General features: G+C 51.7%; 1 protein-coding gene across 3 annotated transcripts in view; it reads left to right on the top strand.

The window, feature by feature from the left end:
• DYNC2H1 (dynein cytoplasmic 2 heavy chain 1) overlaps window positions 1–26,265 on the top strand; it is an 852,364-nt gene that overhangs the window by 187,110 nt on the left and 638,989 nt on the right. For all 3 annotated transcript variants that reach the window (XM_075337457.1, XM_075337458.1, XM_075337455.1), the window contains exons 21-22: window positions 9,359–9,508; window positions 10,446–10,651. In XM_075337457.1, the coding sequence (XP_075193572.1) occupies window positions 9,359–9,508; window positions 10,446–10,651 (356 nt within the window). The remainder of the gene's footprint in view (window positions 1–9,358; window positions 9,509–10,445; window positions 10,652–26,265) is intronic.

The following is a 26,265-nucleotide window of genomic DNA, read 5'->3' as shown; positions in this document are numbered from 1 at the left end:
ACAGAATTTTCAGCCCCTCATACAGGAATCGCCATCCAGGATCCAGTCGAACATCGCCACAGCAGTGGCATACATTAATCACCTGGGCGGAACAAGGAGCGTCATGGCGATGACCTAGGTGAATAAGATCTTACAGTGGGCATAGCCTCATCACTCCAGTTTTTCCACAGTACATTTCCCCGCCGTGGAGAATTGGACAGCAGATTTCATCAGCAGGCAGGACTTGGCGGCAGGCTTGATCCCTCAACAGAGAGGCTTTAGAATGGTTCGGCCTCTGATGAGGGATTCCGGATATGGACCTGATGGCCTCTCGGTTCAACAATCAAGTCTCACGGTTCGTCTCCCTTTACCACGAACGGCGAACGCCAGGAATCGACGCTTTTCATACATCCGTGGAAGCAGTTCAGGTTCCCCTTCATCTTTCCCCGCTTCCACTGATACCAAGCGTCATCAAGGGAATCAAAGCAGAAGGCATCCCAGTGACTCTCATTGCCATGGATTGGCCCAGGCAGGCTTTGTTCGCAGAGCTCACGCAGCTCTTCAGACACCCCATGGTGGCTCCCAGATCGTCTGAACCTGCTGTCGCAAAGTCCTCTCGCCCATCAAAATTCAGGGGTTCTCAATTTGACCGCACAGCTGTTGAATCCTGGCTACTAGCCCAAGCAGCCTTTACCCCACAGGTGATACAGACTATGGTCAGAGCTCAGACGCCTCCGTCTTCAAACATCCACTACCGCACTTGAAAGACCTTCTTTCAATGGTGTGAGGTCAACGGCAACTCATCTCCACCGGTTCTGTCACTCCCTGTGTTACTGGCCTTCCTTCAGTCAGGCTTACAGACGGGTCTCCCGCTAGTAACCCTCAAAGGGCAGGTGTCGGGTCTATCTGTTTTTCTTTATCGTTCCTTTGGGAGACCCAGACCATGGGTGTTTAGCTTCTGCCTCCGGAGGACACACAAAGTACTACACTTAAAAGTGTAGCTCCTCCCTCTGAGCTTATACACCCCCTGGTAGCCAGTCCTAGCCAGTTTATCGCTTTGTGTTCAGGAGGTCATACATCCACACATGCATTCTCATCTGATTTGTTTGACTTTTGGAAAAAGTTTGAAGAAAAGCGGGTCCATGTCTGGACCCCCGGCATGTCCCTTCTCACCCCACTGTGTCGGCGGTGTTGTTAAGGTTTATTTACAAGGCTGGAGCCTTACATGCCGTGCTCCTTCACCATCCCTTCTGGGCTGTGGCTTGAAGTGGGAGCCAGCACGGTCTCCATGCCTGGCAGGAGTCCGGTCTCCATCCACAGCCCCTTGAGGATTCTGTTGGACCGGAGCGCTCATCCCCAGGGACATGGCCCTGCGTCTCAGCAGCTAAGTACCTGAGACGTTTATGTTGGGGGTCCCAGTTCTTTATTGTAAGGGGAGAGTATGCTGTATGTGATTGTTTTTAACTTTTCCGGCGGGTTCTCTAGCTTTTGCCCGAGAACCGCGCCGATGGTGCCTGCTTGTCGGCCTCGCCGCTTAAATTTAGGCCCCGGCTTCGCCGGAGGCCTAGTTTCGTTTTCCTGCCCTCGCATGTCACTCATGCAGAGGGACAGGTTCGACTCCTCCCGGCGGCCGTTCTACACAGGGGAGGGACACTCCCCACTGCTGGGGCGTCCCTCCTTCCCTGCAGGTCTCTATAGCCCTCCAGTTTCCGCTCTTTTATAGGAACGTCCCCTAGTCCCGCCCCCTCTCTTCGCTCCGGCGGCCATTTCTCAGGCAGAGTTCACTCTGCTCTGGGACATCCTGCATTCTGCATCTCGGCTGAGGTGCTGCGCACTGGGGGACCGGGCTTCGGGATCTGGAGGGCACACAACACCGCGCTCAGCGGTCTGGTAAGCCACAGCCGGTCTCCGGTTGTGGACCTCTGTATATTTTCCCTGGGGTTCATTCTCTTGCAGAGCCCCCACTCCAGCAGCATGTCTCACACAAGGAGCAAGGCTCCAAAGCTTTATTCTGCATGCATTGCATGTAAGCTCCTGCTGCCTGAGCCGAGCATTTATCCACACTGTGATGGTTGCTCTAACTTGGCAGTGCCACAGCCTGGAGTCTCACCCCCAGTGGTCTCTCAGGCTGCTGCTGCATCTGTGACTGAACCCCCGGCCTGGGTAGAGTCCTTTTCTAGGTCCATATCCCAGTCATTTGCTGAGTCCATGGGACTTTTGTCCAGGACTTTGATGAATATGCATCAGCCCCCCTCACAGGGTGCCTCTAATACTCTTGACCGAGGACTCCTATCCTCTCACCTCCGTCCATCGGAGTTCACGGAGGATTCATCATCTGATCCCAGAACCCGTCCTTCTAAGAGAAGGCACAGGGTTTCCTCCCCCTCCCCATCCCACGGCTCTGTCTCAAGAGCTGACTCTCAAGATGAGGAGGATGCCCTTACTGGGGGCTCGGAGGCTATGTATCCCATCGAGTTCTCTGAGGGTGACTCAGATCTTAGGGATTTGATTGCTTCTATTAATTCTGTGCTGGATCTCAATCCGCCAGTGTCAGAGGAGCAACTCTTTTTGGCAGAAAAACATCAGTTTACCTCGCCTAAGAGAGTGAAGAGTGTGTTCTTTAACCACTCCAGTTTTCAGACCGCTGTGACCAAACCCAGGGCCTGCCCTGACAAACGCTTTCCAAAGCGTGGTTCTGATGACCGGTTTCCATTTCCACCTGAGGTGGTCAAGGAGTGGTCTCACTCCCCAAAGGTAGACCCTCCGGTGTCTAGGCTATCAGCCCGGACCGTTGTGTCGGTGGCTGACGGCACCTCACTTTAGGATTCCACTGACCGTCAGATTGACCTTCTGGCCAAATCTGTGTATGAAGCTGCGGGGGCCGCGTTTTCCCCGACTTTTGCAGCAGTGTGGGCGCTCAAAGCCATCTCTGCTTCTCTAGAGGAGATGCATTCCCTCACCAAGGAATCTATGCCTGAGATGGTTACCTTAACTGCTCAGGCTTCAGCTTTTTCATCTTATGCCATGTCTGCCATGCTAGAGGCTGCTCACCGCACTGCGGTGGCTTCAGCTAATTCTCTTGTTATCCGCAGGATTTTGTGGCTTCGAGAGTGGAAGGCAAATGCTTCTTCCAAGAAGTTTCTTGCTGGGCTCCCTTTTGCTGGTTCACGGCTGTTTGGTGAACAGCTGGATGAAATTATTAAAGATGCTACTGGCGGGAAGAGTACTTCCATGCCACAAACCAAGACCAGGAAACCCGCCCAGGGTAGGAATCAATCGAGGTTTCGTTCCTTTCGTTCCTCCAACTGGTCATCCTCTAAGCCTTCCGCCTCGTCCACTAACTCAGCCAAGGATCAGAAATCCAACTGGCGCCCAAAAGCGCGTACGCAGAAGACTGCAGGAGGTTCTGCCACTAAGGCAGCTTCCTCATGACTCTCGGCCCGCTCCAGCCACGTCCTTAGTCGGTGGCAGGCTCTCCCACTTTGGCGACGCTTGGTTAAAGCAAGTCTCCGATCAGTGGGTGAGAGACATGATATCTCACGGCTACAGGATAGAATTCTCTTCCAGCCCTCCAAACAGATTTTTTCTCTCAACTCCCCCCTGCTCCAAGGCCGCCGCCTTCTCGCAGGCCGTGGCGTCCTTGCAGGCAAACAGAGTGATTGTCCCAGTTCCCGCTCAGGAACAGTTCAGAGGTTTTTACTCAAATCTCTTCCTAGTTCCAAAAAAGGACGGTACCTTCCGGCCCATCCTGGATCTCAAGCTTCTCAACAAGCATGTCCGGGTGTGGCATTTTCGCATGGAGTCTCTGCGATCAGTCATTGCCTCTATGACCCAAGGGGAGTTCCTGGCGTCCATCGACATCAGAGATGCCTATCTACATGTGCAAATCGCAGTGTCACATCAGCGTTGGTTACGTTTTGCGATAGGAGATAGGTCATGGCGGCAGTGATTGCGGTCCTGCACCTCCAGGGGTTAGCAGTGCTTCCTTATCTGGACGACCTTCTGGTCAAGGGTCCATCCAGCGCAGACTGTCAGCGGAGTGTTTCGCTCACTCTCGCCACCCTAGCCCAATTCGGGTGGATTGTCAATTTTCCCAAAGCCACTCTGACTCCGACCCAGAGTCTCACGTACCTAGGGATGCAGTTCGAGACTTTGCCGGCACTTGTGAAGTTGCCCTTAATCAAACAGCAGTCTCTCCGGCTAGCGGTGCGCTCTCTCCTGAGGCCCCGCCGTTATTCCCTCAGGCGCCTGATGCAGGTGCTGGGTCAAATGGTGGCTTCCATGGAGGCGGTTCCCTTTGCCCAGTTCCATCTGCGTCCTCTGCAGCTGGACATTCTCCGCTGTTGGGACAAGCGTCCTTCCTCCTTACAGAGGTTAGTGGCTCTGTCGCCACGGACCAGGAACTCTCTTCAGTGGTGGCTTCGACCCCTCTCCCTGTCCCAAGGGCGCTCCTTTCTGACTCCGTCCTGGGTGATTCTCACCACGGATGCCAGCCTATCCGGCTGGGGAGCGGTACATCTCCACCACAGAGCACAGGGCACTTGGACTCCGTCCGAGTCAGCCCTTTCAATCAATGTGCTGGAAACCAGAGCTGTGCTTCTAGCTCTCCTAGCCTTTCACCACCTGTTGGCGGGCAGGCACATTCGAGTCCAGTCAGACAACGTGACAGCGGTTGCCTACATCAATCACCAAGGCGGGACATGCAGCCGCCTGGCTATGTTGGAGGTCCAACGCATTCTTCAATGGGCGGAGGACTCAAAGTCCACCATATCCGCAGTCCACATCCCTGGCGTAGAAAACTGGGAGGCAGATTATCTCAGCCGTCAATCCGTGGACGGTGGCGAGTGGTCCCTGCACCCCGGCAGTGTTTCAGTCAATCTGCCGCAAGTGGGGCACTCCGGACGTGGACCTAATGGCATCCCGTCACAACAACAAGGTTCCGGTTTACGTGGCTCGCTCCCACGATCCTCAGGCCTTCGCCGCGGACGCTCTAGTTCAAGACTGGTCCCAGTTTCGCCTGTCCTACGTGTTTCCCCCTCTAGCTCTGTTGCCCAGAGTCCTGCGCAAGATCAGAATGGAGGGCCGTCGAGTCATTCTCATTGCACCGGACTGGCCCAGGCGAGCTTGGTATCCGGACCTGCTCCAACTGTCCGTGGAGATGCCGTGGCATCTTCCGGACCGTCCAGTCCTGCTCTCGCAAGGTCCGTTTTTCCGCCCGAATTCTGCGGCACTCAAATTGACGGCGTGGCTCTTGAGTCCTGGATTTTGACGGCTTCTGGTATTCCTCCTGAAGTCATCTCCACTATGACTCGGGCCCGTAAGCCTTCCTCCGTCAAGATCTATCACAGGACTTGGAAATTTTTCCTGTCCTGGTGTCGCTCTTCCGGCCATTCTCCTTGGCCATTCTCGTTGCCGACCCTTCTGTCTTTTTTACAGTCCGGTCTGCAGCTAGGACTGTCCCCTCAACTCTCTCAAGGGACAAGTCTCAGCTCTATCAGTGCTGTTCCAGCGGCGTCTCGCCTGGCTGGCTCAGATCCGCACTTTCATGCAAGGTGCGTCTCACATCATTCCGCCTTATCGGCGGCCCTTGGATCCCTGGGACCTTAACTTGGTCCTCACGGTATTGCAGAAACCCCCTTTCGAGCCCCTTAGGGAGGTTTCTTTGTATCGTCTTTCTCAAAAGGTGGCCTTTCTAGTTGCCATAACTTCTCTCAGGAGAGTCTCTGATTTGGCTGCGCTCTCCTCGGAGTCACCTTTTTTGGTTTTTCACCAAGACACGGTAGTTCTCCGTCCGACCCCGGACTTTCTTCCTAAAGGGGTCTCTCCCTTCCACCTTAACCAGGATATTTCCTTGCCTTCCTTCTGTCCGGCCCCTGTTCATCGCTTTGAGAAAGCGCTGCATACTCTAGATCTGGTGCGTGCTCTCCGGATTTATGTGGCTCGCACCGCTGCTCTTAGGCGGTGCACCTCTCTTTTTGTGCTAACCACAGGGCGGCGCAAGGGTCTCTCTGCTTCTAAGCCGACCTTGGCCCATTGGATTAGATCGACCATTTTGGACGCCTACCAGAGTACTCAGGTGCCTCCCCCGCCGGGGATCAAAGCACACTCGACCAGAGCTGTCGGTGCCTCTTGGGCTTTTAGGCACCAGGCTACGGCTCAACAAGTCTGTCAGGCTGCCACTTGGACTAGCCTGCATACCTTTTCGAAGCACTACCAAGTGCATGCTCATGCTTCGGCAGATGCCAGCTTGGGCAGACTAATCCTTCAGGCGGCTGTCGCCCACTTGTGAAGTTAGACTCCGCCTACTTCTTAGTTTTTTCTGTTTATTCCCACCCAGGGACAGCTTTGGAACGTCCCATGGTCTGGGTCTCCCAAAGGAACGATAAAGAAAAAGAGAATTTTGTTACTTACCGTAAATTCTTTTTCTTATAGTTCCGTATTGGGAGACCCAGCTCCCCCCCCTGTTGCCTGTTGGCAATTTTCTTGTTCCGTGTGTTATCACCGGCTGTTGTCGTGGACAGAGTCTCCGGTTGTTCTGGTTCTTACTCTGTTCTACTTGTGGGTGGCTATTCTCCTTCAGCTTTTGCACTAAACTGGCTAGGACTGGCTACCAGGGGGTGTATAAGCTCAGAGGGAGGAGCTACACTTTTAAGTGTAGTACTTTGTGTGTCCTCCGGAGGCAGAAGCTAAACACCCATGGTCTGGGTCTCCCAATACGGAACTATAAGAAAAAGAATTTACGGTAAGTAAGAAAATTCTCTTTTTTCCAGAGAAACCTAGCATCTCGGCCACAAGTCTGGACGTTCATCCAGGGAGTCGCCCTTCTGGCACCGCCAGATCGTTCCCCGCTAGAACCATGGGACCTCAATCTGGTGCTAGGGTCTCTTCAATTAGCCCAGTTCAAATCTCTAAAAGGAATCCTCAATGTCACGCCTATCCGGGAAGGTGGATTTGTTGGTGACAGTTACTTCAATCAGAAGAAGGTCTGAACTGGCAGCCCTCTCATGCCGGTCACTTTTCTTGTTTTCCAACAAGACGAGGTTGATCTGCGCCCATCTCCTGCTTTCCCACCGAACGTAGTGTCTGAAGGAGGCACAATCTCCTCAATCCTTCGGTCCAGCCTCCATTCGATCCTTGGAAAGGTCACGGCTTACACGGGATCTAGTGCGAGCTTTTAGGAGTTATGTTTCGAGACCCGCACCCTTCTGCACCTCAGACTGCCTATTCGTCCTGTCTACTGGGCCAAGGGGGGGCATACTGGCGTCCAAGGCTACCATTGCAAGTTGGATCCGGCCGACCATATCAGAGGCCTACAGGACTAGAGACAGGTCTCCTCCGAGGGGTGTAAAAGCCATTCCACCTGTGCAATTGGGGCGTCTTGGTCAATCAGACGCCAGGCGTCAGCCGAGCAAGTCTGCATAGCCGCCACGTGGTCAAGCCTTCATACCTTTCCCAGGGTTTTCAAGATACAGCAGACGGCTGTCGCACACTTATGATAAGGCGGTATACTTTTGCACCGAGCATTCTTACAGAGTTTTTGGATATGTCATGAATCTGTGTGACTGCTCCTGTACCCACCCAGGGACTGGTTTTGGACATCCCATGGTCTTGTGTCCCCCAATGAAATGATAGAGAAAGAAGGATTTTTGTGTACTCACCGTAAAATCTCTTTCTCTGAGTCTACATTGGGGGACACAGCACCCACCCTGTTTGGATATTGGGTTGCTCTTAGTTTGCCGGATGTTACTGGTTCTTTATGGGAACACGTTTTTTCTGTACCCGGCTTATTTATATTTTGCATATTTCTATATTGATAGGCAGTATAGGTTTAGATAAGATACTGTGTGTTTTCTTGTTTATTACCTTGATTAGTGTACAAGCAGTAGTAGGAGAAACCTGAACAACCATAACTAAACTGGCATAGATCCGCCTCCGGCTCAGGGTGTACACTGCTAGGGAGGAGCTAACTTTTTTTATGTCTAGTGTCAGCTTCCTAGTCACAGCAGCATACACCCATGGTCCTGTGTCCCCCAATGAAGACTCAGAGAAAGAGATTTTACGGTGAGTACACAAAAATCCTTCTTTTTCATTATTTATCAGCTAATTCACTTTGCTAATGTACTCCGGAATAGAGGGAGTCTGATCATCCAACCAGTACTGTGCTATCGGCTTTCTAGCCATGTATAACATTCTAGCTACCGCTGTTTTCCCATGCATCCATCACCAGGTCTTCAACGTACCCCATAACACACACCAGAGGGGACCGAACCACCCCCCGAATAGACTCTATTAATAATTTCAATTATTTCTTTCCAAAAAGGGTCAAGTTTGGGGCATGACCACATCATGTGGATGAGATCCGCACACTGGGTTTTGCACCTGTTGCATAGAGGGATACCTCTAAGTCCAATATCACATAGAAATTTTGGAGTTCTATATTTTTGGTGTAGTAAATATATTTGGGATAAACGATGGTTTTCGCTGAGGGACAAATCCGGCACCCTCTCTAAAATCTCCATCCATTGACCATCTTCACTGGGGCCTATGACTCCCTCCCACTTCTCTTTAGACAGGTATTGTCAGAATATTAAATCCAGTACTACACAATATGTAAGAACATTGTCTTTTAATTGTATAGGTTACCGGCCACCTCTGCAGCGTATCAGAAGTGGTTGGTTCTCTGGGCGAGCAGCACTTACAAGCTGTTTTGCTTTCGTGCCTGCAAGCTCTTCTCTTTGGCTGGATCTGGCCTCACTGTCTGCACTCTCTTCTGGTATTACGGAGGCAAAGCTGTGTCTGTTTGCAGCCTGGGAACGTGCGCTCTTGGGGCTCATAGTGCAACAAAGACACTGGTCCAAACTGTCAATCATCAGTAGTGCAGTGTGTGTATATATATATATATATATATATATATATATATATATATATTCATGTCTGTAGCTAAAAGTCTAATCCAAGCTGAACCAGAGATTCACAACACAACAGATGAAAAGTGTGCAGCAAATTACAGAAGAAATTACACTACAAATGCCAAATCTATAGATGTTTTTCAACTTGTTCCATGCTGGCGCTTGTGGTTCACTTCATCACTTCCATCTGATGTATGTTTGTGCTGACTTTATCACATCTTCCATTGTAAAGCCTTATGTTTAAAAAAACAAACAAAAAAAAAACCAACTGTATATGGAGGAAAAAGAAAGTTCTTTGTAATCCCATTTGTTAATCCAAACTGTTATACTGTATGTGTTATGTATTCTTATAAAGTGAAACACAGAAAAACGTTTATCCGTGTAATATCAGTGTAATATTCTTTAATTGTTATGGCTTAATTTATTTTATAATCCCTTATTTTTTTTTGTACATATTGTGCATTTCACAGATCCTACCATTATTCAAGGAAGCTGAAGATAAAAACAGATTGCTGCGCTCTGTTGCAGGGGGCGGCTTGGACACAATTGGTAATCTGCGAGCAAAGTGGGATAAATTTGAGTTAATGATGGAGAGTCATCAATTAATGGTGAAAGAGCAGGTAAGTGTCAGTGTACCTGTTATTTTGTGTGGGGGCTGCATTTGTACACGTGTGTCACAGGGGACTATGGGGATTCCGGGAAATCGGGGCCCCTAAGCTGACCATCAGACTAGGGGACCTTGTGCTATTCCTATTCTTAGACATCTCCACCATTATGGATATCTCTGAGTCTCCTCCTGACCCTGCTCCTGACCAGCCCTGATCATTTTACCCCCTTCCCTAGGGGGGCTGGAACAGGAGTATGATTTAACCCACAGAAATAGACAAACAGGGGAAATCAAAACTTTGTCACACAGGACTAGCTCACAGAGGTAAAAGACGATAAGAGATTAGGAGGAAAAGAAAAGCAGGGAGGAAACAACAAGATGATGGGGAACTCGACAACACCAAGCCCAAAACAACTCTGTCTCCAGCAAGTCTGGGACACCACAACTCACAGACCAACACAGCAGAAACTATAGTTGGCGTGGGTGGAAGATCTCCTCCAACCTAAATTTGAGAGGAGCAGATGTGATAGGCTTCCTTACACCATGTGATCCCAGAAGTCTAACAAGTGGGCTAGCAGAAGTTAACTCTTGCTATGATGTCTATGACTTAGCACACAACTGGTCGACGTCTGAGTCTGTAGATCAGAAACACCAGAGAAGCCATCGAGTGGAGTGTCAGAATCTGCAATGTGAACAGCGTCTGATGTTGCCGTGAGTTGGCGAGTTTTGTGTAAAACTCTGTGTGACAATCTGGCTGATCTTGGTCCTGTATAGGTCAGTGTATGCCCAGCCCCATTAACCCGAAAGGGGCGATACTCATGGATATTTCTGGGAAAATCAATTATTTATTTCTGTCTGAATCTATGCATACATTATTTTACCTTATCCATAAAATGACCTTGTGAGCTTGTCTACATTACAATTTTATTTTCATTTGATCTTCTCTTTAGATTGAGATAATGAAGGAAAATGTGAAAATGAGGGTGAATATTTACATGCAAGAACTGGAGAAGTTTAAGGCCCGCTGGGACCAGTTCAAACCAAATGACGACATCATTGAAACCGGGAAAGAAGATGTTTTGGAGAAAAGTGCCCAATCAATAAAGGAAAAGAAAATGGAGTTTGATGAACTGGAAGAAACAAAGAAAAAACTAATGTAAGTTATTAAATATGAGATCTTACAACTGTTTCTAGATTTCTTGTGGATTGTGACTCCGGATTTCACCAACCAAATACAAAACCCAGGGAATCCAATGCATCTGAATTGGGCTTTCAAACCTCAATCGTTTGTAGATTATTAAAGGGAACCTGTCGCCACTTTTTTTGGCTATAAGCTGCTGGCCGCCACAGGGCTCTTATATACAGCATTCTAACATGCTGTATAAAGGAGCCCAGGCCGCTGTGACTACATAAAAAAACACTTTATAATACTTACCTAATGGTCGCGCTGCGGTGGAATTGGGTCACGGAGGCGTCTCCGTTGTCCAGTGCCGGCGACGCCTCTTTTGGCCATCTTCGTCCTGCTTCTTTTGAAGCCTGTGTGCATGACGCGTCTACGTCATACACCCTCGCCAGTCCTGCGCAGGCGCACTACAATACTTTGATCTGCCCTGCTCAGGGCAGATCAAAGTGCGCCTGCTCAAGACCTAAATGCCGGTGAGTGTGGATGACGTCCAACTCGTCATGCACCGCAGCTTCAGAACAAGGAGGACGAAGATGGCCAAAAGAGGCGTCGCCGGCACTAGACAACAGAGACGCCTCCGTGACCCAATTCCACCGCAGCGCGACCATTAGGTAAGTATTATAAAGTGTTTTTTATGTAGTCACAGCGGCCTGGGCTCTTATATATAGCATGTTAGAATGCTGTATATAAGAGCCCTGTGGTGGTGGCCGCAGCATATAGCCAAAAAAAGTGTGACCGGTTCCCTTTAACCTTTTAACGACCCTTGACGTACTGGGTACGTCATGGTGACATAGTGCTAAACGACCCATGACATACCCAGTACGTCATGGCGAAATCGCGGCCCGAGAGCCCCGGGGAGTGCAATCTGTTTACAAAAATCTTAGATTCGGGGAGGAGGGGACCTCTGCCTGACCTCAGGAGGGGTGGTGCCTCCTCCCCAGGCCTACGGAGGCTGTGATTGGCTGACGAACACCGCTTAGCCAATCACAGCCACTGTAATGTTCCAGCCATTGAAAATGCCTGGAACATTGAAATCCAGCCCTTATCAGTGCAGCTGTAGCACTGATCATTGGCTGGAGCTGGGTGATCAGTGCTTCACCCGCCGCCAGCTCTGATTGGAGAAATCGGCCTTGTGACCGATCTCTCCAATCACCGTGGATCTGGGGCCGGAGACCGCTCCCCTCCTACTCCGTCTGTGGAAGCCGAAAGGAGCGATCCCTGCAAGTGCCCTGGTAAGCCCCTGGCCCCGATCCGCTGCCGATCCCCCGATCCGCTGCCACCGCCGCCGATCTCCTATCTGCTGCCACCGCTGCCCCCCCTCCGTGATCTCCTGCCCGCTCTCCCATCCTCATCTGCTGCCCCCTCCACCATCTCCCACCCTGTGCGATCTGCCGCTGGCCTCCGCCATCTCACCTCCCCGATCTGCCGGCCGCCTCCACCATCTCACCTGCCCGATCTGCCGCCCGCCTCCGCCATCTCACCTGCCCGATCTGCCGCCCGTCTCCGCCATCTCACCTGCCCAAACTGCCGCCCGATCTGCCGCCCGCCTTTGCCATCTCAGCTGCCCGATATGCCGCCCGCCTCCGCCATCTCACCTGCCCGATCTGCCGCCCGCCTCCGTCATCTCACCCTCCCCGATCTGCTCCCCCCTCCCCCATCTCACCCTCCCCGATCTGCTCCCCCATCTCACCCTCCCCGATCTGCCGCCCGCCTTTGCCATCTCAGCTGCCCGATATGCCGCCCGCCTCCGCCATCTCACCTGCCCGATCTGCCGCCCGCCTCCGTCATCTCACCCTCCCCGATCTGCTCCCCCCTCCCCCGTCTCCCCCTCACCCTCCTCTTTTTGCAGTCCCCTCACCCTCCTCCATCTCACCCTCCCCGATCTGCTCCCCCCTCTCCATCTCACCCTCCACCCTCCCCGATCTGCTCCCCCCTCCCCCATCTCACCCTCCCCAATCTTACCCTCCCCGATCTGCTGCACGCTCTCCCTCATCAGCTGCTGCCTCCCTCCCTGTTCTGCTGCCCCCCTCCCTGTTCTGCTGCCCCCTCTCACCCCCTCCCTGATCTGCTGCCTGCTCTCTCCCATCCTCTTTATCTGAAGCCTCCTACACCACCTCTCACCCTGATCTGCTGCCCGCCCTCTCCCATCCTCCACCGCTCTTCCATCTGCCGCGCCCTCTCCCATCCTCCGCCGCTCCCTCTCCCATCCTCTTTATCTGAAGCCTCCTACACCACCTCTCACCCTGATCTGCTGCCCGCCCTCTCCCATCCTCCACCGCTCTTCCATCCGCCGCGCCCTCTCCCATCCTCCATCCATCTTTTTTTTTCATCCCACCTAGTCCCCCCCCCCTTTTTGCAGCACATCCGTGCGTTCGTGCATGCGTTCTGATTTTTTTTTCGGTAAACTAAGAAGTACAAATAAACTTAGTTTAGGGCCAGTAAAATTATACTGTAGTAATCGGCAACTACAGTATTTTTTGCTGAATATTGTAAGGGTCAGCCCAGTGCCACACGTGAGAGCGATGCACGAGTCTCGCATTACATCATCCGGCATAGTCGCTCTCTTCCAGACAGGAGTGTGCGGCTGTGCCGGATGATGCGATGCGAGATTCGTGCATCGCTCTCACGTGTGGCACTTGCCATAGTGTCAGTTGCAGGCGCTCATTTTTTATTTATTTTTTTTTTTTTTTTACTGTCGTCCGTATTTTTTATTTGGCAAACTATTTTTTTTGTATGGGGGAAGTCTAGTTTCCAAAATGGGGTCACATGAGGGGGAGCTCCATTGTTTAGGCACCTCAGGGGGTCTCCAAATGCAACATGGCGTCTGCTAATAATTCCAAACAATTTTGCTGTGAAATGTCGCTCCTTCTCTTCTGAGCCCCGCCGTGCGCCCGATCAATTGATTTCCACCACATATGAGGTATCTATGTACTCAGGAGAAATTGCACAATACGTTTTATGGTGCATTTTTTCCTGATACCCTTGTGAAAAAAAAGCTGCCTGTTTGAAAAAACAATTTTGTGGTAAAAAAAAAATAAATATTTTCATGGCTGAACATTACAAACGTTTGTGAAGCCTCCAGGGGTTCAAAGTGCTCACTAAACAGCTAGATAAATTCCATGAGGGGTCTAGTTTCCAAAAGGGGGTCACATGTGGGCTAGCTCCATTGTTTAGGCACCTCAGGGGGGTCTCCAAACGCAACATGGCGTCCACTAATAATTCCAACCAATTTTGCTGTGAAATGGCACTCCTTCTCTTCTGAGCCCCGCCGTGCGCCCAAACAATTGATTTCCACCACATATGAGGTATCTGTGTACTCAGGAGAAATTGCACAATACGTTTTATGGTGCATTTCTTTATCGTTCCTATGGGAGACCCAGACCATGGGTGTTTAGCTTCTACCTCTGGAGGACACACAAAGTACTACACTTAAAAGTGTAGCTCCTCCCCCTGAGCTTATACACCCCCTGGTGAGCAGACCCAGCCAGTTTATCGCTTTGTGTTCAGGAGGCATACATCCACACATGCATTCTCATATGATTTTTTCCTTTTGGAACGAGATTGAAGAGTGGGGTCCACGTCTGGACCCCCGGCATGTCCCTTCTCACCCCACTGTGTCGGCGGTGTTGTAAGGTTGATTCTTAGGCTGGAGCCTTACATGCCGTGCTCCTTCACCATCCCTCCTGGGCTCTGGCTTGAAGTGGGAGCCAGCACGGTCTCCATGCCTGGCAGGAGACCGGTCTCCATCCGCAGCCCTTCAGGACCCTGCTGGAATGGAGCGCTCATCCCCAGGGACCTGGCCCTGCGACTCAGAAGCTAAGTACCTGAGACGTTTATATTTCGGGGTCCCTGTACTTTATTGTTGGGGGAGAGTGTGCTTATTATGTTTACTGACATTTCCGGCAGGTTCTCTAGCTGTCGCCTGAGAACCGCGCCGATGGTGCCTGCGCGTCGGCCGCACTGCTCAATTTTAGGCCCCGGCTTCGCCGGAGGCCTAGTTTTTGTTTCACTGCCCTCGCATGTCACTCATGCAGAGGGACAGGCTCGGCTCCTCCCGGCGGCCGTTCTGTACAGGGGAGGGACACTCCCCACTGCAGTGTGTGTCCCCTCCCCTGTAGGTCTCAATGGCCCTCCAGATCCCGCTCCTCAAGCAAGTCCCGCCCCCTCTCTTTGCTCCGGCGGCCATTTTTTCAGCGTTCTCTCTGCGATCAGTCATTGCAGCGCTGGTTTGCAGCATCCCTGCTGAGGTGCTGTGCTTGGGGGTCCGGGCTTCGGGATCTGGAGGGCACACAACACCGCTCCAGCGGTCTGGTAAGCCACAACCGGTCTCCGGTTGTGGACCTCTGTATATACTCTCTGGGGGTCATTCTCTGGCAGAGCCCCCACTCCAGCAGCATGTCTCACACGAGGAGCAAGGCCCCAAGGCTTTATGCTGTATGCGCTGCATGTAAGCTCCTGCTGCCTGAACCGAGCACCTTTCCACATTGTGATGCCTGCTCTAACTTGGAGGTGCCACGGCCTGGAGTCTCACCCCCCAGTGGTCTCTCAGGCTGCTCCTGCTCCTGTGGCTGAACCCCCGGCTTGGGTAGAATCCTTTTCTAGGTCTATCTCCCAGTCCTTTGCTGAGTCCATGGGACTTCTGTCCAGGACTCTGATGAATATGCATCAGCCCCCTTCACAGGGTGCCTCTGCTGCTAGGGGTCTCTCAGGACCGGAGCTCACAGAGGATTCATCATCAGGGCCCAGACCCCGTCCTCCTGAGAAGAGACGCAGGGTTCCCTCTCCCTCCTCCTCCCGTGGCTCTGATTCCAGAGCTGACTCGCTGGATGAGGAGGATGCCTTTACAGGGGGCTCGGAGGCTAACTCCATGTACCCCATTGATCTGTCCGAAAGTGACTCAGATCTTAGTGACTTGATTGCTTCTATTAATTCTGTACTGGATCTCAATCCGCCAGTATCAGAGGAGCAACCCTCTCTGGCAGAAAAGCACCAGTTTACCTTGCCTAAGAGAGTAAAGAGTGTGTTCTTTAACCACTCCAGTTTTCAGGCCGCTGTGACCAAACCCAGGGCCTGTCCTGACAAACGCTTCCCAAAGCGTGGTTCTGATGACCGTTTTCCCTTTCCACCTGAGGTGGTCAAGGAGTGGGCTCACTCCCCAAAGGTAGACCCTCCGGTGTCTAGGCTCGCAGCCCGGACCGTTGTGTCGGTGGCTGATGGCACTTCCCTTAAGGATTCCACTGACCGCCAGATTGACCTTCTGGCCAAATCCGTGTATGAAGCGGCGGGGGCCGCGTTTTCTCCGACTTTTGCAGCAGTGTGGGCTCTCAAGGCCATCTCTGCTTCTCTAGAGGAGATGTATTCCCTCACCAGGGAATCTATGCCCGAAATGGATGCCTTAACTTCCCAAGCTTCGGCCTTTTCATCCTATGCCATGTCTGCCATGCTGGAGGCTTCTCACCGCACTGCAGTGGCTTCGGCTAATTCCCTCGCTATCCGCAGAATCTTGTGGCTTCGAGAGTGGAAGGCAGATGCTTCTTCAAAGAAGCACCTTGCTGGGCTCCCTTTTGCTGGGTCCCGGCTGTTCGGAGAACAGCTGGATGAAATTATTAAAGAAGCTACTGGCGGGAAGAGTACTTCCATGCCTCAAACTAAAGCCAGGAAACCTGTCCAGGGTAGGAATCAGTCGAGGTTTTGCTCCTTTCGTTCCTCCAACTGGTCGTCCTCTAAGCCCTCGGCCTCGTCCGCTAATTCTCTTTTTTTTCCTGATACACTTATGAAAAAAAAGCTACCTAGTTGAAGCAACAGTTTTGTGGTAAATTTTTTTTTTTTATTTTCACGGCTCAACGTTATAAACTTCTGTGAAGCCCCCAGGGGTTCAAAGTGCTCACCAAACATCTAGAAAAATTATTTGAGGGCTCTAGTTTCCAAAATGGGGTCACTTGTGCGGGAGCTCCATTGTTTAGGCACCTCAGGGGGTCTTCAAACCCGACATGGCATCCACTAATGAGTGCAGCTAATTTTGCACTCAAAAATTAAAATGGCGCTCCTTAACTTCCGTATCTGCGTACTCAGGAGAAAATGCACGATACATTTGATGATGCATTTTTCCTGATACCCTTGTGAAAATGCTAAATTTTATGGCTAAAGTAACATTTTTGTGTAAAAAAGTAAAATTTTCATTTTTTCCTTCTACATTGCTTTGGTTGCTGTGAAGCTCCTAAGGGGTTAATAAACTTCTTGGATGTGGTTTTGAGCAGAGTGAGGGGTGCAGATTTTAGAATGGGGTCACTTTTGGGTAATTTCTGTCGCCTAGGTTTCTCAAATCACTCCAAATGTGATGTGGTACCTAAAAAATTTTTTTTTGTAAATTTTGTTGGAAAAATTAGAAATTGCTGAAGAACTTTGAACCCTTCTAACTTTCTAACAGAAAAAAAATTTGTTTCAAAAATTGCGCTGGTGTAAAGCAGACAAGTGGGAAATGTTATTTAGTAACTATTTTATGTGACGTATCTCTCAGATTTATGGGCATAAAATTTCAAATTTTGAAAATTGCAAAATTTTCAAAATTTTCACCAAATTTCCAAAATTTTCCCAAACGCAAAACATCTAAATTTACCACTGACATGAAGTACAATATGTCACGAAAAAACAATGTAAGAATCGCCAGGATCCGTTGAAGCGTTCCAGAGTTATAACTTGCCAAGGTGACTGGTCAGAAATGTAAAAACTGGCCGGGTCTTTAAGGTGAAAACAGGCTGGGGGCTGAAGGGGTTAAGATAAAATGGTCACTTCCATTTCAACAAACTTTGCATAAATCAATAGTACTAGCGAATATCAGAAATGTTGTCATATTAGCAGAGTAATCTGCTTCTTTCTCTACTTCTGAGCCACTTCATCCTCATTTTATGCCTCCTAAACTGATATTTTTCCTTTTGAAAAACTGCTAAAATTCGTCTTTCTCAAGACACAAGCTGAACTGCTTGATAAATTCTATAGAGATGGGATTGGGGTGGAGCAGGAGTGAAAGAGCGAGTCAGAGACACAGCGACCTGTAATTCTGCTTACTGTTAAAGGGAATCTGTCATGAGGTTTTGGCCATTTCATCTGGGAGCCGCATCATGTAGGGGCTGAGCTTGCTATAGCTTCCATACAAAAAGCATTTTCTTTATCGTTCCTTTGGGAGACCCAGACCATGGGTGTTTAGCTTCTGCCTCCGGAGGACACAGAAAGTACTACACTTAAAAGTGTAGCTCCTCCCTCTGAGCTTATACACCCCCTGGTAGCCAGTCCTAGCCAGGTTATTGCTTTGTGTCAGGAGGCATACATCCACACATGCATTCTCATCTGATTTGTTTGACTTTTCGAAAGAGTTTGAAGAAAAGCGGGTCCATGTCTGGACTCCCGGCATGTCCCTTCTCACCCCACTGTGTCGGCGGTGTTGTTAAGGTTGATTTACAAGGCTGCAGCCTTACATTCCGCGCTCCTTCACCATCCCTTCTGGGCTCTGGCTTGAAGTGGGAGCCAGCACGGTCTCCATGCCTGGCAGGAGTCCGGTCTCCATCCACAGCCCCTTAAGGATTCTGATGGACCGGAGCACTCATCCCCAGGGACATGGCCCTGCGACTCAGCAGCTAAGTACCCCTGAGACGTTTATGTTGGGGTCCCGGTTCTTTATTGTAAGGGGAGAGTATGCTGTATGTGATTGTTTTAACTTTTCCGGCGGGTTCTCTAGCTTTTGCCTGAGAACCGCGCCGATGGTGCCTGCTTGGCGGCCTCGCTGCTTAAATTTAGGCCCCGGCTTCGCCGGAGGCCTAGTTTCGTTTTCCTGCCCTCGCATGTCACTCATGCAGAGGGACAGGTTCGGCTCCTCCCGGCGGCCGTTCTACACAGGGGAGGGACACTCCCCACTGCTGGGGCGTCCCTCCTTCCCTGCAGGTCTCTATAGCCCTTCAGTTCCCGCTCTTTTATAGGAATGCCCTCTTCTCAGGCAGAGTTCACTCTGCTCTGGGACATCCTGCATTCTGCATCTCTGCTGAGGTACTGCTACTGGGGGACCGGGCTTCGGGATCTGGAGGGCACACAACACCGCGCTCAGCGGTCTGGTAAGCCACAGCCGGTCTCCGGTTGTGGACCTCTGTATATTCTCCCTGGGGTTCATTCTCTGCAAAGCCCCCACTCCAGCAGCATGTCTCACACAAGGAGCAAGGCTCCAAAGCTTTATTCTACATGCACTGCATGTAAGCTCCTGCTGCCTGAGCCGAGCACCTATCCACATTGTGATGTCTGCTCTAACTTGGCGGTGCCACAGCCTGGAGTCTCAGCCCCAGTGGTCTCTCAGGCTGCTGCTGCACCTGTGACTGAACCCCCGGCCTGGGTAGAGTCCTTTTCTAGGTCCATATCCCAGTCATTTGCTGAGTCCATGGGACTTTTGTCCAGGACTTTGATGAATATGCATCAGCCTCCCTCACAGGGTGCCTCTAATACTCTTGACAGAGGACTCCTATCCTTTGACCTCCGTCCATCGGAGCTCACGGAGGATTCATCATCTGATCCCAGACCCCGTCCTTCTAAGAGAAGGCGCAGGGTTTCCTCCCCCTCCCCATCCCACGGCTCTGTCTCAAGAGCGGACTCTCAAGATGAGGAGGATGCCCTCACTGGGGGCTCGGAGGCTATGTATCCCATCGATTTCTCTGAGGGTGACTCAGATCTTAGTGATTTGATTGCTTCTATTAATTCTGTGCTGGATCTCAATCCGCCAGTGTCAGAGGAGCAACTCTCTTTGGCAGAAAAACATCAGTTTACCTCGCCTAAGAGAGTGAAGAGTGTGTTCTTTAACCACTCCAGTTTTCAGAGCGCTGTGACCAAACCCAGGGCCTGCCCTGACAAACGCTTTCCAAAGCGTGGTTCTGATGACCGGTTTCCATTTCCACCTGAGGTGGTCAAGGAGTGGTCTCACTCCCCAAAGGTAGACCCTCCGGTGTCTAGGCTTTCAGCCCGGACCGTTGTGTCGGTGGCTGACGGCACCTCACTTAAGGATTCCACTGACCGTCAGATTGACCTTCTGGCCAAATCTGTGTATGAAGCTGCGGGGGCCGCGTTTTCCCCGACTTTTGCAGCAGTGTGGGCTCTCAAAGCCATCTCTGCTTCTCTAGAGGAGATGCATTCCCTCACCAAGGAATCTATGCCTGAGATGGTTGCCTTAACTGCTCAGGCTTCAGCTTTTTCATCTTATGCCATGTCTGCCATGCTAGAGGCTGCTCACCGCACTGCGGTGGCTTCAGCTAATTCTCTTGTTATCCGCAGGATTTTGTGGCTTCGAGAGTGGAAGGCAGATGCTTCTTCCAAGAAGTTTCTTGCTGGGCTCCCTTTTGCTGGTTCACGGCTGTTTGGTGAACAGCTGGATGAAATCATTAACGAAGCTCCTGGCGGGTAGAATACTTCCATGCCACAAACCAAGACCAGGAAACCCGCCCAGTTTAGGAATCAATCGAGGTTTCGTTCCTTTCGTTCCTCCAACTGGTCATCCTCTAAGCCTTCCGCCTCGTCTGCTAACTCAGCCAAGGATCAGAAATCCAACTGGCGCCCAAAAGCGCGTCCGCAGAAGACCGCAGGAGGTTCTGCCACTAAGGCAGCTTCCTCATGACTCTCGGCCCGCTCCAGCCACGTCCTTAGTCGGTGGCAGGGTCTCCCACTTTGGCGACGCTTGGTTAAAGCAAGTTTCCGATCAGTGGGTGAGAGACATGATATCTCACGGCTACAGGATAGAATTCTCTTCCAGCCCTCCAAACAGATTTTTTTCTCTCAACTCCCCCCTGCTCCAAGGCCGCCGCCTTCTCGCAGGCTGTGACGTCCTTGCAGGCAAACGGAGTGATTGTCCCAGTTCCCGCTCAGGAACGGTTCAGAGGTTTTTACTCAAATCTCTTCCTAGTTCCAAAAAAGGACGGTACCTACCGGCCCATCCTGGATCTCAAGCTTCTCAACAAGCATGTCCGGGTGCGGCATTTTCGCATGGAGTCTCTGCGATCAGTCATTGCCTCTATGACCCAAGGGGAGTTCCTGGCGTCCATCGACATCACAGATGCCTATGTGCATGTGCCAATCGCAGTGTCACATCAGCGTTGGTTACGTTTTGGGATAGGAGAGGATCATTTCCAATTCGTGGCTCTCCCCTTCGGGTTAGCCACGGCCCCTCGGGTATTCACCAAGGTCATGGCGGCAGTGATTGCGGTCCTGCACCTCCAGGGGTTAGCAGTGCTTCCTTATCTGGACGACCTTCTGGTCAAGGGTACATCCAACGCAGACTGTCAGCGGAGTGTTTCGCTCACTCTCGCCACCCTAGCCCAATTCGGGTGGATTGTCAATCTTCCCAAATCCACTCTAACTCCGACCCAGAGTCTCACGTACCTAGGGATGCAGTTCGAGACTTTGCCGGCATTTGTGAAGTTGCCCTTAGTCAAACATCAGTCCCTCCAACTGGCGGTGCGCTCTCTGCTGAGGCCCCGCCATTATACCCTCAGGCGTCTGATGCAGGTGCTGGGTCAAATGGTGGCCTCCATGGAGGCGGTTCCCTTTGCCCAGTTCCATCTGCGTCCTCTGCAGCTGGACATTCTCCGCTGTTGGGACAAGCGGCCTTCCTCCTTACAGAGGTTAGTGGCTCTGTCGCCACGGACCAGGAGCTCTCTTCAGTGGTGGCTTCGACCCCTCTCCCTGTCCCAAGGGCGCTCCTTCCTGACTCCGTCCTGGGTGATTCTCACCACGGATGCCAGCCTATCCGGCTGGGGAGCGGTATGTCTCCACCACAGAGCGCAGGGCACTTGGACTCCGTCCGAGTCAGCCCTTTCAATCAATGTGCTGGAAACCAGAGCTGTGCTTCTTGCTCTCCTAGCCTTTCACCACCTGTTGGCGGGCAGGCACATTCGAGTCCAGTCAGACAACGCGACAGCGGTTGCCTACATCAATCACCAAGGCGGGACACGCAGCCGCCTGGCAATGTTGGAGGTCCAACGCATTTTTCAATGTGCGGAGGACTCCAAGTCCACCATATCCGCAGTCCACATCCCTGGCGTAGAAAACTGGGAGGCAGATTATCTCAGCCGTCAATCCATAGACGGTGGCGAGTGGTCCCTGCACCCGGCAGTGTTTCAGTCAATCTGCCGCAAGTGGGGCACTCCGGACGTGGACCTAATGGCGTCCCGTCACAACAACAAGGTTCCGGTTTACGTGGCTCGCTCCCACGATCCTCAGGCCTTCGCCGCGGAAGCTCTGGTTTAAGACTGGTCCCAGTTTCGTCTGTCCTACGTGTTTCCCCCTCTAGCTCTCTTGCCCAGAGTCCTGCGCAAGATCAGAATGGAGGGCCGTCGAGTCATCCTCATTGCACCGGACTGGCCCAGGCGAGCTTGGTATCCGGACCTGCTCCAACTGTCCGTGGAGATGCCGTGGCATCTGCCGGACCGTCCAGACCTGCTCTCGCAAGGTCCGTTTTTCCGCCCGAATTCTGCGGCCCTCAAATTGACGGCGTGGCTCTTGAGTCCTGGATTTTGACGGCTTCTGGTATTCCTCCTGAAGTCATCTCCACTATGACTCGGGCCCGTAAGTCTTCCTCCGTCAAGATCTATCACAGGACTTGGAAAATTTTTCCTGTCCTGGTGTCGCTCTTCCGGCCATTCTCCTTGGCCATTCTCGTTGCCGACCCTTCTGTCTTTTTTTTACAGTCCGGTCTGCAGCTAGGACTGTCCCTCAACTCTCTCAAGGGACAAGTCTCAGCTCTGTCAGTTCTGTTCCAGCGGCGTCTCGCTCAGCTGGCTCAGGCCCGCACCTTCATGCAAGGCGCGTCTCACATCATTCCGCCTTACCGGCGGCCCTTGGATCCCTGGGACCTTAATTTAGTTCTCACGGTTTTGCAGAAACCCCCCTTTGAGCCTCTTAGGGAGGTCTCTTTGCATAGTCTTTCACAGAAAGTGGTTTTTCTGGTGGCCATAACTTCCCTCAGGAGAGTCTCTGATTTGGCCGCGCTGTCTTCGGAGTCACCTTTTTTAGTTTTTCATCAAGACAAGGTGGTTCTCCGTCCGACTCCGGATTTTCTTCCTAAGGTGGTCTCTCCATTCCACCTTAACCAGGACATTACACTACCTTCCTTTTGTCCGGCTCCTGTTCATCGCTTTGAAAAAGCGCTGCATACTCTGGATCTGGTGCGTGCGCTCTGGATCTATGTGTCTCGCACCGCTGCTCTTAGGCGGTGCACTTCTTTTTTTTGTGCTAACCACAGGTCGGCGCAAGGGCCTCTCTGCTTCTAAGCCGACCTTGGCCGGTTGGATTAGATCGACCATTTCGGATGCCTACCAGAGTTCTCAGGTGCCTTCCCCGCCGGGGATCAAGGCACATTCGACCAGAGCTGTTGGTGCCTCTTGGGCTTTCAGGCACCAGGCTACGGCTCAACAAGTCTGTCAAATAGGAATAACGTTTGGAACACCATTCTAAGTCCGAACTGGGTGCAAAAACCTAAAAAACATCACTATGGGGAGATAAGGTATGCACACCAGTGACTATGTAAGGGGAATACATGAAATAGCAGAAACTGCTGTGTGAATACTGACTTGAAAAATCCAATAGCTATATGCAAGAGTGAATATGTGAAAAATGGAATCTGCATTACTGCCATTAACATATGAATCAAGAGAAATTTAGCTACTGAATTGATCAATGCAATAGAGCCCCAACACTACGCCAAAGTATTTCTCTACGTTGGGGTCCCTAGCTTGTGTGTGTCCTTTCTGCTATTTCATGTATTCCCCTTACATAGTCACTGGTGTGCATACCTTATCTCCCCATAGTGATGTTTTTTAGGTTTTTGCACCCAGTTCGGACTTAGAATGGTGTTCCAAACGTTATTCCTATTTGTTAGTATTTTTTCGTTTGTGAACCCTCCCCAACCACACCTATTGCCAATCCATATCATACGCATAAATAGCCTGGGTCTCAGCTTCCCATACACGGTAAGTTTTTTAACTGCATGAGAGGACACACACAAGCTAGGGACCCCAACGTAGAGAAATACTTTGGCGTAGTGTTGGGGCTCTATTGCATTGATCAATTCAGTAGCTAAATTTCTCTTGATTCATATGTTCATGGCAGTAATGCAGATTCCATTTTTCACATATTCACTCTTGCATATAGCTATTGGATTTTTCAAGTCAGTATTCACACAGCAGTTTCTGCTATTTCATGTATTCCCCTTACATAGTCACTGGTGTGCATACCTTATCTCCCCATAACAACAAGTCTGTCAGGCTGCCACTTGGACTAGCCTGCATACCTTTTCGAAGCACTACCAAGTGCATGCTCATGCTTCGGCAGATGCGAGCTTGGGCAGACGCATCCTACAGGCGGCTGTCGCCCATTTGTGAAGTTAGGTTCTGCCTACTTCTTGCCTTTTTTCGGTTTATTTCCCACCCAGGGACTGCTTTGGAACGTCCCATGGTCTGGGTCTCCCAAAGGAACGATAGAGAAAAAGAGAATTTCTTTGTCGCTCCATTGGGAGACCCAGACAATTGGGTGTATAGCTTCTGCCTCCGGAGGCCACACAAAGTATTACACTTTTAAAAAAGTGTAACCCCTCCCCTCTGCCTATACACCCTCCCGTGGATCACGGGCTCCTCAGTTTTATGCTTTGTGTGGAAGGAGGCACACATCCACTCATAGAAAAAAAAAAAAAAAATTCTCATACATAGTATGACAGAAGAAAAGAGGTCCCCTATGGGGTCCCCGGCATGCTCCCTTCTCACCCCACTATGTCGGCGGTGTTGTTAAGGTTGAGGTACCCATTGCGGGTACAAAGGCTGGAGCCACATGCCGTCTCCTTCACCATCCCTTATGCGGCTCTGGGAGAAGTGGGAGCTTCATCGGTCATTCACATGCTGAGACCGTGCTCCATCCGCAGCCCCTGGTGGAACCTGCTGGACCGGAGCGTTTTCATCCCCAGGGACCGGGCCCTGCACCTTCAAGGTACTCTGTGTCCCCATGGGGGGACGGTAGGGGGAGAGAGGTCGCCTCTCTCCCCAGTAGCGCCGTCCGTTGTTTTTTCATCGGACTTCCGCGCCGGCCGTGCCTGCTTGTCGGGCACGGCCTTAAATTTAGTCCCTGGCTTCATCGCGGCCTAGTCGCGAAAATCCCGCCCCCGGGCCTGCTTGTTAGGGGGAAGGGCGGTACTACCGACAGAGGGCTGGAGCATCTTTGCATGCCTCCCCTCTCCTCTCATGGACCACTATGGGGCCTCCAGATTCCCGCCTTTTGCCGGCGCCGCCCATGGCTCCACTCCCCCCTTGAGAGCTCCGGCGGCCATGTTTGGCATTCTGCCGGTGTGTGCTGCAGCTGCACATCTCTACAGCTCTGGGGGACCCACGACAGGGAATCTGGAGGACACCAGCGGTTGGTAAGCCACACCGGTCACCCGGTGCTGGTTCCCCTAGGGTGCCGTGATATATATATATCTACATATATTATATATATTCGGAACGGCTGTTTAACCCTTTCCCATATACCCTCAGTGGTCGCTCTCCTAAGGGACACTTATTGCTTGCAGCATGTCGTCCACAAGGAGCAAAGCCCTTAAGACACAGGTTTTTTTCGCAGCCTGTACCTCTTGTGTTGCCTGCGGGATCCACCTACCCTCACTGTGATCAATGCTCGACTCCTGCCTCGCTTGCTCAGCCGGAGCCCGGGGCACTTGTGGGCCCCTCGGCTCATGTAGATCCCCCTGCTCCTCCTGAGCAGGCTGCAGGGACAGAGTCACCGTCATTGGCCTCTTTCGCTGAGAAACTCTCTGTCACTTTCTCAATCCATTGCACAGTCTATGGACAAATGGTCATCTAAGCTCCTTGAGGCTTTGCAGTCCAGACCGGGCTCTTCACAGGCCCCGGCCCCTGTTAGTTTGTCTCCTCCAGGGCCTTCTCGGTCCGCGCCGCAGCGCGCTCCCAGGATAGCCCCTAGGTCCCAGGCGGAGGACTCCTGCCCGGATCACAGTCCCAGACCGGCTAAGCGGCCTCGCTGGGACTCTTCCCCGGCCTCCTCACGCTGCTCTGGATCTCAGCTGGAGGACTCTCAGGACGACGAGGCGGACGTGGGAGCTCAGGGCTCTGACCCTGACTTCGCCCTCAACCTTGATACCCCTGAGGGGGACGCCTTAGTAAATGATCTTATTTCGTCCATCAACCAGGTGTTGGATCTCTCTCCCCCGCCTCCACCGGTAGAGGAGTCGGCTTCTCAGCAGGAGAAACACCAATTTCGATTCCCCAAACGTACGCGCAATACGTTCTTTGATCACTCTAACTTCAGGGACGCTGTCCAGAAGCCCAGAGCGGTCCCGGACAAGTGTTTTGCTAAAAGGCACTCTGACACGCGTTATCCCTTTTCACCTGAGGTCGTTAAGGGCTGGGCGCACTCACCCAAGGTGGATCCGCCAGTCTCTAGATTGGCTGCTAGGTCCGTTGTGTCTGTTGCCGATGGCTCATCCCTGAAGGATGCCACTGACAGACAGATAGAGCTCTTGGTGAAGTCTATTTATGAGGCCACGGGAGCGTCTTTTGCCCCGG

This window comes from Anomaloglossus baeobatrachus, chromosome 2 (assembly GCF_048569485.1).
Source record: "Anomaloglossus baeobatrachus isolate aAnoBae1 chromosome 2, aAnoBae1.hap1, whole genome shotgun sequence".
Lineage (NCBI taxonomy): Eukaryota > Metazoa > Chordata > Amphibia > Anura > Aromobatidae > Anomaloglossus > Anomaloglossus baeobatrachus.
Note: the sequence above shows the minus strand (reverse complement) of the source record. Positions and strands in the feature narration are given on the sequence as shown.